The sequence below is a fragment of the Saccostrea echinata genome, unplaced genomic scaffold, assembly GCF_033153115.1.
Source record: "Saccostrea echinata isolate AGI-Se365-2 ecotype Australia unplaced genomic scaffold, CSIRO_AGI_Sech_v1 ptg000009l, whole genome shotgun sequence".
Lineage (NCBI taxonomy): Eukaryota > Metazoa > Mollusca > Bivalvia > Ostreida > Ostreidae > Saccostrea > Saccostrea echinata.
In genome coordinates, this window is record NW_026889758.1 from 5,894,782 (window position 1) to 5,905,366 (window position 10,585).

Genomic DNA, 10,585 nt, shown 5'->3' on the forward strand with positions numbered 1-10,585 from the left:
TGGAATGTGCATGGTGATGAACTTCACAAAACAATTAAAACGGGGGGGGGGGGGGGGTTATCACTAAAACTTATTATTCTCAATAATACTCAAGAAAAAAAATCAATGCCAAGTTTACTTAAATATATTCTGTTTCTTTGTGTATTAAGTATTAGTCGCGATCATTTCCTGTGTATAGGGATTAGCAGAGCAAGAGCAGGAAACGGCATGCCCTAGGGGTTTCACACCTGTCCTAGAGTACCTGTGGTAAATTTCTCTGCATGTGCAAGGCATTGTCTAGCCATACAACACACCAGTCCCTTCAACGTTTCATTATTTCATTATTTCTTCATTTTCAAATGTAACTACAACCATGAAAGTTACGCGAGTCAATATATACTTTTTTTTTACCCTGAGTGTATATTAAAAGGAAAAAGATCAATCATACTTTTAAAACAAATTAATAGAGTTTAAATGAAATAAAATAGATCAAATCAAATTATGTTTTATTACTTCTGTTTTAAATGCCGACGGGCTTGGTATTTATGTTTCTGTTTAATATATATGTACATGTACATGTGCATGTATTATGCAAGTAGAATGTAAAATAAAAAAAAACGAACAGAATGTTACGGCAACGTTTTTTCTTCGGTCAGTTTATTGATTTATCGAGTCCATCGATTAAAACAAAATATTCATGATAGAATTTCAATGAAATGAATTGCTTCTGGATTATTTTTTCCCAGTTTCAATATGTCGTTTCTGTGAACAGATAATATACTGTAGCCGATTTATCAGTTTATTGCCCAGTTGTGGACTTTGACTAATTCTACGATCATGTTTCTGAAAAACACCGAAATAGTGACAGCCACATACACTATTTAAGGTCTTCCGTTTAAATAGGACGATTAAAGACAAAAATATCTACCGAAACAAGATCATCGTCGCAAGCCACGGGTTTTGTGTCAATTCTATTTCCACAAACCCGTGGCTGCCTCCTACCAAATTCTCTCGTTCTCGCGACTGAATCATTGAATATTTATTAAGTGACGCCAGATTTACCCTGACCAATGAAATCACTCTGTAGCAATTTTTGGTACGCTTAAATGGCGGCGCCCATAATGAAATCATGTTTGCCATGCGTGGCAGATTTATAGAAAAAAAAATACGATAGATCCTGAAGAACAGATGTGAGTAACGTATATTCTAAAATACTTACAAGGTTTTACATTAAAATACAGGGTTTCTAATGTAGACGTTGTGTGAGAACGCTGAATAGCGTTACTCGTTAAGAATGGAAATTCGAACTGAAGTTGATGTACAGTTCGTGGTTATGGTTACATCCAAATACAAGATAGACTGATCATTTTCATTGGTTCTGACTTGAAGCGTCAGATGTTATTCCATTGGTTGAATGTATGTTATTAATATTCATGAGAACGAGAGAAATTTGAAGGAGGCAGCCACGGGTTTGTGGAAATAGTATACATGCCAACTTTTGAAAATTCCCATGGGGGATTTTGCGCGTGACGACAATTTTCAAAGCTTTAAATCGCGGCATTTTGTCGTGAAAATAAATGTTTATCCCATTTTTTTTTTAAATTTATAATATCAATATCACTTGTTAATACAATTTAAGAATAAATAATACAAACAATTTTTCTCCTTCCAAAATTCAATATCTTTAAATTTGCTTAAATAGAAACCTCTCTCACTAAAGAAGAGATATCTGTTTAGTTTAACAACACTATGTTTGAACAAGACACATAATTTGGTGAAAAATGTGAAAATGTACAACTTTCAGTTCAATAAATTTTTTTGCAAAGTTTTAGAAATATATGAAGTTTTGTTACTGTACAGTTGTTAAATTCTATATTTACATTTTACACAATTAGAATTTCCTAATTAGACATTAGATTGAAAGAAATATTGAAAAATTGCAATGCACTGTGTGTCTGAGGATGAGAGAGAGAGAGAGAGAAAGATAAGAAAATTTGTTTGTGGTATGTACTTTAAATAGAAGTGTCATTTTATTCCCCTTTAATAAGTAGACATCATGATGATTAATTTAATCACACACACAAAACAATTTGAAGAAATAAATTTACTCTTGAGATCATCAATTATTTAAAACAAGGATATCCCAAACAAAAATTAAAATTGTTATAAACATGATGAACTTTAATTTGCATAATATTGGCAGTGTCGTGTGGGTATTCCGTTGTCATATTACATGGGGGGGGGGGGGGATTCAGTGTACTTGAGGTATAAAACTTTGTTGTTTCATCTAAATTATTTTCATGAATCTTCTTTTAACCGGTAAACTTTACAATATTTTAAAATCAGCAGCTATGTTTTTTTGTTTTCTACTTTCGTTTTTAAAAAACGATCAATATGGATTAATTCCGATTTTGTTGTTAGTTTATCATATTACTGTATTCAATTTTTGTTTTTAATAAAATGATATTTAATTATACCCTAAATCTATGTGTTTCACTATATGCATACCCCTTCTGACTGAAAAGTTTAATCCTCTAACTGCTCCAGGCTATGTTACCTGTACCTGGACAGCTGTGTGCGTTCAAGCGAGAAGTGATTTCCTGTGGCTAATTAACACCTCTGCATGCGTTAAATAAACAAAGAGACTAATCTGTGTGCATTGAATAAACAAGTCTGATATTCTAATCCCGATTGACAAAATACTGCGGTAGGGAAACTCAGAAAATCGGAAATTTTAGGTTGAATTTTTTCAAATCGGGATTTTTGGGCAATTTTGCTTTCCCGATCGGGAGAGCGGGATCAAAGGGTAAAATCGGGAGGATCCCGCCTAAATCGGGAAAGTTGGCATGTATGAAATAGAATGGACACAAAACTCGTGGCTTGCGACGATGAAACAAGATATAATAACATATTTTGGTGACATTTGGTAGGTACATGTATATGATATTTTAGGCCCGATATCCAAGAGGGGTCCAGTGTTAACAAATGGAAGTGACTTACCTTCTCTATTTCATAATACCGCGGGTATGATTTTTTAATAAAACGTTAATTCTACGTTATTTTTATGGATTTTTCATATGGAATACATTGTAAATGTGTACTAGAAGATTAATTTATGGAAAAAGACGAATAAAAATATTCTTGGACCCCGGGGTGTATATTGGGGGTGGGGGGGGGGGTCCTGTCCAAAAGCACCTGTGCAGCATTCAAGCTTAAAAGACCATTCAAACAATACAAATCAGGAACAGTGCAAATCTTTTGAAATCAGAGGTAGAATCAAGTGCCATGGATCTGTCATGTTGTAAATTTTGAACTTACCGGTTGTCAGTATTTACTGCCACCCGGTAAATTCAAAATTTATAGCATGAGAGATCCTTTTCACGCTAGCACTTACCCCGACACGAGACCTTATACGGTCTCATCCAAAGGACCGATCTCCACGTTTTACTACTTATCCAAACTGGGCATAAAACATTCTCAATGAATTTTTTAATCATTATGTTGAACCTAACAAATTATTCCGACTCGCTGTATGATCTGGAAAAACATGGCTGAACTTATCCATTCAGAAACTCACAGACTGGGATTGCTTTTAACCAGTGTGTGTTATGGCCTTGATGCAAGGTCATTTGGTCGAGTCAAGGTCACTGACAGAGAAACTGTAATTTCGCTACCGTATTTGTACTAGTGAAACATTGCTGGTATCATGCAGAGTGTGACATGGCCTTGACTCAAGTTCAAGGTCACTAAGGATAAGATGTTTTGACTGTATGTATGGACTAAAAGAACATGACGTGTCACTGTGAACTTTTCAAGTCGGTAACACGCAGATTGGGTTTTATGACGAGAGTGTGTCATGGTTTGACGCAAGGCATTTGGAATGTTCAAGGTCACGTACATTCCTTTACAGTTTTTCCTAGCGAAATATTGTAAGTTGCTTCCCCTTACAAGATTGCTTACATGTATAACTTTAGAATGTGGCATGACCTTGACTCAAGGTCACTTCTTCCTTCCGCAGCTCCAACGGAAGACCTATTCGTTGCTTTGCAACGAGCTCGCTCTAGTTCTGCGTTATTTTTTGGATTTTTCTTATGGAATACATTGTAAATGTGTACTAGAAGAATAATTTATGAAAAAAAATACATAAAAATATTTTTTGACCTGTGGGGCATATTTGGGGGGGGGGGGGTCCTGTCCACAAGTACCTGTGTCTTAATGCAAGTTTATCATGACTTCCCACAAGCACTTGGTTTACCTCCCAGTATTGTATAAAATATTACTCGCTAAGTAAAGAAATCGTTTCACACCATTATATGCTACATGTATGTACGGGTCTTGGGAAAAATATTTTCTGTATTTTGATTGGCTAAAATCAATGTTACTTTAAAAATTACATCTAATAAGCAAATTCAAAGAATTGTGGTCCCCTGCTTTCAGTGTCTTAATGGATGGGATGCCATTAATTATGGCATATTGTGTCAGATATGAACGCCATATCATATGTCATTCAAAAGTAATCACAAAGTTAAAATTTTTGAAAATTAGGTCAAGCACGAAGGTCAAGGTCAATGGGTCAAAAATCATAGCATGCTCTGAAACATCTTGACTCAGGTAATGTACATGTCAAATATGAAAGCCCTATCTCTTCTCAATCAAAAGTTATAAGGAAAGATAACATTTTTGAAAAGTAGGTCAAACTTAAAGGTCAAGGTCACGATGTCAAAAATCATAGTTTATTTAGAAATTTCATGTTACAATTAATATATATATATATATATATTTAATATGAGAGCCCTATCTTTTCGCTTTCAAAAGTTATGGCCAATTTAAAGTAATGTTAAAATTTTTGAAAAGTAGGTCAAACTTCAAGGTCAAGGGGCCAAAAACCATAGTATATTTGGAAAGATCTTGTCACAGGTAATGTACATATGAAATATGCATGAAAGCCGAATCTCTTCTCATTCAAAAGTTACGACCAAGGTTAACGTTTTTGTGACAGACTGACAGACGAATGAGATTTAATGTCCCCGCTTTTTCACGAAAGCGTGGGACAAAAATAGTGTATGTTATTTTTAGCAATGAAATTGTTATTACACTATATATAATAATTCGAATACTTCAACTTTTCAACACGTTAATTTTAAGATTTTGCCCGAGCCAGGGACATAGCATATCGCTATGCATTTGAAGCAATATTTTTCCACTCTAGGAGTAATTTTTTGATGCGGCTTACGCAGAAAAAAGAGAGATGAATAAATTAAGTCAGTCCTGCTATATAATACAGTTTTCAAGATAAACTATTGTAGAAGAAAGTAACAGAGACCCTTTTTCACTGCGTTTTTCTGAAAGCGAAAATGACTGCAATTCTCGGGAGGGGTTCCGCCATGTAACTTGGGAGTTTGATACCTTGTGTTATCATTATAATTCTATGGGCTAATTTTTTATTACAATATGAATTTCAAGAAGTCGAAGAAGTCCTCTGTCACCAATGCATATTTGCCTTAAATTAAGAGTAAAGTACCAATTGTCAGAAAAAAAATGCTTTCTTTAAAAAATACTGATAAAGAAAATACAGAAATCAACAAAAAGCAAGCACACTTCAAAGAAAGAGGGAGGTGTTTACCCATGTCAGCAAAAAAATGTATCAGTGTATGCGGAGAGTGGACTGTGTGAGCAATGTGCTACTGTGAAAAACTAAATGATATATATAATGTGATAATAAATATTAATACACGTTGCCTTTTTTTTATCTGTATGTCTTATCTTTGTTATCTTCATATGCATAGTTAACGTTGACTAATAGAAGTAAGGCGACCATAATTTGATTTTTAGTTTTACGGATCCACCGACTCTAAAAATTTGAAGAAAAAAAAATCCGGAATTTTTCAAGCCTTTCGTGTCAAACCCGTATTTTATAATAGAAAATCATTCAGATACATAAAAACTCGTTTGCAGAATGGTGGACATTGTTGAATTGGTGTCATTGTTTGCACTTTCAAACAGTTCAGGAATTTATCAGTACCTTTTCAGGGGCCGAAATTCGTCCCCATTCCCAATTGAAAATGAGTTCAGTTTTTTTCCAATTTGGCAGTGTTTTTCCCAATAGGTGAACAATGCTTTTTTAAAAATTAATTATCTTGGAAAAACACAAAGTAAAATTGTCAGATTGTCTGTAATTTCCATCTATTTAACTCATTTAGCAAAGCTAAATTCATAACACATGTTTAAAAATACTGTAAAAACTTCGCCAACTTTTAATCCGAATTTCCTCCGTTTTTCTGAAAATGGTGATATCGTGTAATTATATATAGATTTATTAAGTTATTTCCACTTATTCAATTGATCTACGAATGAATGGTAAGGACTGTAGGCATTATTTCAGATAGAAAAATGTATTTTCAATGCATTAATTCATACATAATAATATATTAAAAGACGACTTTTAGAAAATGTGTACTAGGTATAATTTTTTGCAGGAGGTTTATAATCTCCAGAAACAGATTCTATAATGACCTAAATTGGAATCTCATACACACATGTACTACCCTAAGTTGTATAAATACTTTATACTCAGTCATTGAAGTCAATTTTACCTTTATTAGTCTATTATTCATAATTGATTTTGAATGATAAAGTTGGATCATATTTAATTGTCTGTTTGGTTGCCCAAATTAGAGTTCATGCTGAAATGTTAAATGAAATACACCTGAGTATATGATATAAGCAACATTTTAATTTTTTCCCAATTCCCCAAAAATGGTGTTTCCAAAAATAGGCTGATAAATCCCTGATTAACAATTCATCAAATGAAAAACAACAGACTGTGTTGGAAAATAGTGTCACCAAAAAAAAAAAAAAAAAAAAAAAAAAAAAAAAAAGTCGCATAACATGACAGTTATATAAAATGCCGTGTAACTTCACAATATTATGTATCAATGAATAATAAACTGTGAGTTTTGTCTTTTTTTTTCGTCCTCTGACTTGACCTTTCTTGAAAAAAAATCCGTAAAACTAAAAATCAAATTATGGTCGCCTAACGAGACAAGATAAGGACGGGTCCCACTTCCGAAGAGTTACAAGTACAAAGATAAAGCACAGAACTGAAAATGTGGAAACTTTATATTAATACATTATACCAAGTCACAAACAGATCGGACGAGGTAGAGTAACTTCATTTTAATTGATATACATGCAGTTAAATGCATTGCTCTTTTTTAATGCATAGACACGGATTAAAAAGTGGAATACTGTTTCATCTTTTTTTCGGATCTTCAGCAACATTATAATGGAAAACGTAACAGACATACAAAAATTTGAGAATGATTCTGTATTCAGCAATGCAACAGGGATGATAAGTCCACCTGGTCCGTCAACTCTTAAAACAGTTTTTGACATTGTCATTAAAATCACATTAATCCTCATAATGTTTGGGATGGGAAGTGTCACCGAAATAGAACCACTTTTGAAACACATCAAGCGACCAGTCGGAATACTTATTGGGATGTTGTCACAGTTTGCGGTCTTGCCATTGGTTACTTTTGGATTGGCACATGCGCTGATGCTGCCAAATGTTCCCGCACTAGGAATGCTCGTAATGGGTTGTTGTCCTAGCGGCTCTACATCAAACGTGTTCACGTACTGGGTAGATGGTGATGTCCCCCTTAGGTAACACTTTGAAATACGAGAGCAAATTAATTGATATGTGTTTTTCAATCATTCATCCTGAATTCCTGAAATTAGATGATGGATATTTACCACAGGTGGCAAGAGATATCGAAGATAATCAATGCTATATCTAATATACATGTCAAATTATTAAAATCACTCCGAAGTGTTTGTCCTGTATTTAATTATAGAATTTTTCTTGACTTTTATAATCCTGTGAAGTATCTCAATGACCACTGTATCCACTACTCTTGTGTTTGTCCTGTATTTAATTATAGAATTTTTATTGACTTTTATAACCCCGTGAAGTATCTCAATGACCACTGTATCCACTACTCTTGCATTTGGCCTGATGCCACTCAATCTGTTGATCTACAGTGGAAGCTGGACAGATGACGACCTCGTTATACCGTATATAAACATACTCATCTCATTTGCTATGACCATCACACCAGTCATTCTAGGCATTTTACTGCGCTGGAAATTTCCAAAAATTGCCCTTGTCGTTGTTAAGGTAACAGATATTTGAATGATCGAGATATGTTATTAATTTGTCTAAGTTATATATATATATATATATTTTAAAGGCAAATTTGTTGTCTAATTTTGCTAAAGATATGCTCATATCATGTAAATATGTTTCATTACTTTTTTTGAAATATCGATTCTAAGGATTGAAGTAAATGTTGTATAAATAATTAAATATAGTGTGTCATTGTTTTCAAAGCGTTTTGCAATTACAAGAACATGTGTTGATGAGCAAACCATTGATAAAAATTAAAAGAATTTAATAGCCTAGAGATAAGATAAAACCACTTGTAATTAGAAAATTCGTATGCATTGAAAATCTTTCAAAGATTTAAGTTAATAGTTTTATAGAAACATTGTTAATGTACAAGAATGTATTGAGTGACACTGTTTATATTATTTTCCCTCCAGATAGGCAGTATAGCCGGTGCTTTTTCTGTAGTCCTTACTCTGACACTGCTGAGTTTACTCTACCCCTTCATGTATAGCGCCTCCTGGAAAATATACCTCGGGGCAATTCTTTTGCCCTTTGCTGGTTTTCTGTTTGGTTATATAGTGGCATCAATATTTCGGATGGAGCACTTCCGGCGGAGAACGATGGCACTGGAGACAGGAATTCAAAACTTCCCCCTGTGTATGACTTTGTTGTCGCTATCGTTCTCTCGGGACAGGTTCGCTGAGATTTCCCTGTTTCCGTTGCTATATGGGGTGACTTGTATCCTGGCCAGTGTGGTGTTCGCCGGGATATTCCGAGTTGTGAAACTCTTTTCCTCGAGATCCAGTGAACGAAAGGAAAATGGTGTTAAGGAAAATTTACAAGAAACGATTGACACAAAGAAAAGGTTTTTGGATGACATAGATTTTGATGAAGCTTAATTTTGAAATTATAGTATTGTAGGTACGGAAGTGCATTAGTGCCATGTATTTTTTTTTTAGTTTGGTACATGTAATTCCAGCTTTAATCTTGGCTTTTCCTAATTTAATCTTGGATTTTCCTACTTTAATTTAAGCTTTACTAAATTTTTCCTTAGTTTATTTTGTCTATTATTCTTGACTTTGGTCATCCCATTTGACCTTACATAAAAGAACCTTATTTCTCTTGGTCCATCTTCTATTATTTTATAGAGGATAACTTATTCAACTCCGCGATGACAGCATTTCAACCATAGCTATTTAAGAAATCAGACATATATCAATTTGTTGAGAATGAGTTTAAACAAATAAATCCATATTTAGGTGTTCGATATATAGGATAAATCAACACTATTTTTCATGCTACAGACAACTGTGTACTAGATGCATCAATTCTGTATATGAAAACACAATGAAAATTATTCCTTCTTTCATCCTACTCTCATAAATAAATAGTTTCTTTCCATCGTAATTATAAAACGGCAACACGAGTCCAGCTACAGAGTCTACGAATAAAACACATGAAGTCGTAAAAAAAAAGTTGGAAAAAGCCAAGATTAAAATTGGAAACGCTAACTTTAAAGTTGAATTACCAACTTAAAGTTGGAAAAGCTAACTTTAAAGTTGGAGTTACCTTCTTTAAAAAAAATATATTACGTGGCACTAATACGCTTATATATGCAGTTAAAAAAATCACTTTATTTGTTCGCCTGTCCATTTCGTCTTTTTCTTTTGAAATCTCTTTTTGTTATTTTAAATCACAAATGCAGTTCACTTGAATAAATTTCAGTGAGAAAACAGATTGCCGTATTTACTTGACTTCCTATGTCAGTACAACGGAGTAATACCCATAATAAAAACGTCAGGTGTTTTATTTAAGGAAGTACACAATTTTTTTTATTTACTGAAAATATATCGGTCTAATAAATAGATTACCTGACTTCTGTGTTTCGAGTAAGTTTTAATCGTAGTAGGAAATATAGTTCCGTTTCAGAGGTGAAGAAAATGTTGACCATTATACAATTATTGCCATTTCTTAAGGTCAGTATGATGATTTAGACACCTGAGGGGTACAGTATTCACCGAGCCCGAAAGGCGAGGTGAATGTTGTACTTCGAAGGTGGCTATATCATCTATTGCTCGAGAAAGATGTGTTTGTGAAACACTGATGCCCCCGTATGGCAACTTACAGCGAAGGTAAAACTTTCTCAAATGCAAATCAAATATGTTGGTACCCAAAGTAAGTTGTTGTCCCGAGTAATATACCTGTGAAATATCAAAGCCCTAGCAGCAACCATTGAAAAGATATGGAAAAGGTTAAAAATTTTCAAAGTTAAGTCAAACATCGAGGTCAAGGTCAAATGGCCCAAAATTAATGGTGCCCAAGGAAAGGCCTTCTCACAAGAAATACATATGAAATATGAAAGCCCTAGCATCAACCGTTCAAAAAAATATGGCCAAGTTTAAAGTTTATCAAAAGTAGGTCAAACTCAAAGGTCAA

At 33.8% G+C, this 10,585-nt stretch overlaps 1 protein-coding gene across 1 annotated transcript; it reads left to right on the top strand.

The window, feature by feature from the left end:
• The first annotated feature begins 7,246 nt into the window (after positions 1 to 7,246).
• LOC133183209 (ileal sodium/bile acid cotransporter-like) lies at positions 7,247 to 9,162 on the top strand. The gene is made up of 3 exons (XM_061318156.1): positions 7,247 to 7,644; positions 7,954 to 8,158; positions 8,584 to 9,162. Exons 1-3 carry the CDS (start codon positions 7,265 to 7,267, stop codon positions 9,046 to 9,048), a joined length of 1,050 nt encoding a protein of 349 aa, XP_061174140.1. The 5' UTR covers positions 7,247 to 7,264; the 3' UTR covers positions 9,049 to 9,162.
• Positions 9,163 to 10,585: the final 1,423 nt, after the last annotated feature.

Bases quoted from the DNA above. Each gene is read 5' to 3' on its own strand.
- LOC133183209 (XM_061318156.1), top strand. From the start codon at position 7,265: ATGGAAAACGTAACAGACATACAAAAATTTGAGAATGATTCTGTATTC. The intron at 7,645-7,953 runs GTAACACTTTGA...AACCCCGTGAAG, and splicing joins GATGGTGATGTCCCCCTTAG to TATCTCAATGACCACTGTAT. The intron at 8,159-8,583 runs GTAACAGATATT...TTTTCCCTCCAG, and splicing joins TTGCCCTTGTCGTTGTTAAG to ATAGGCAGTATAGCCGGTGC.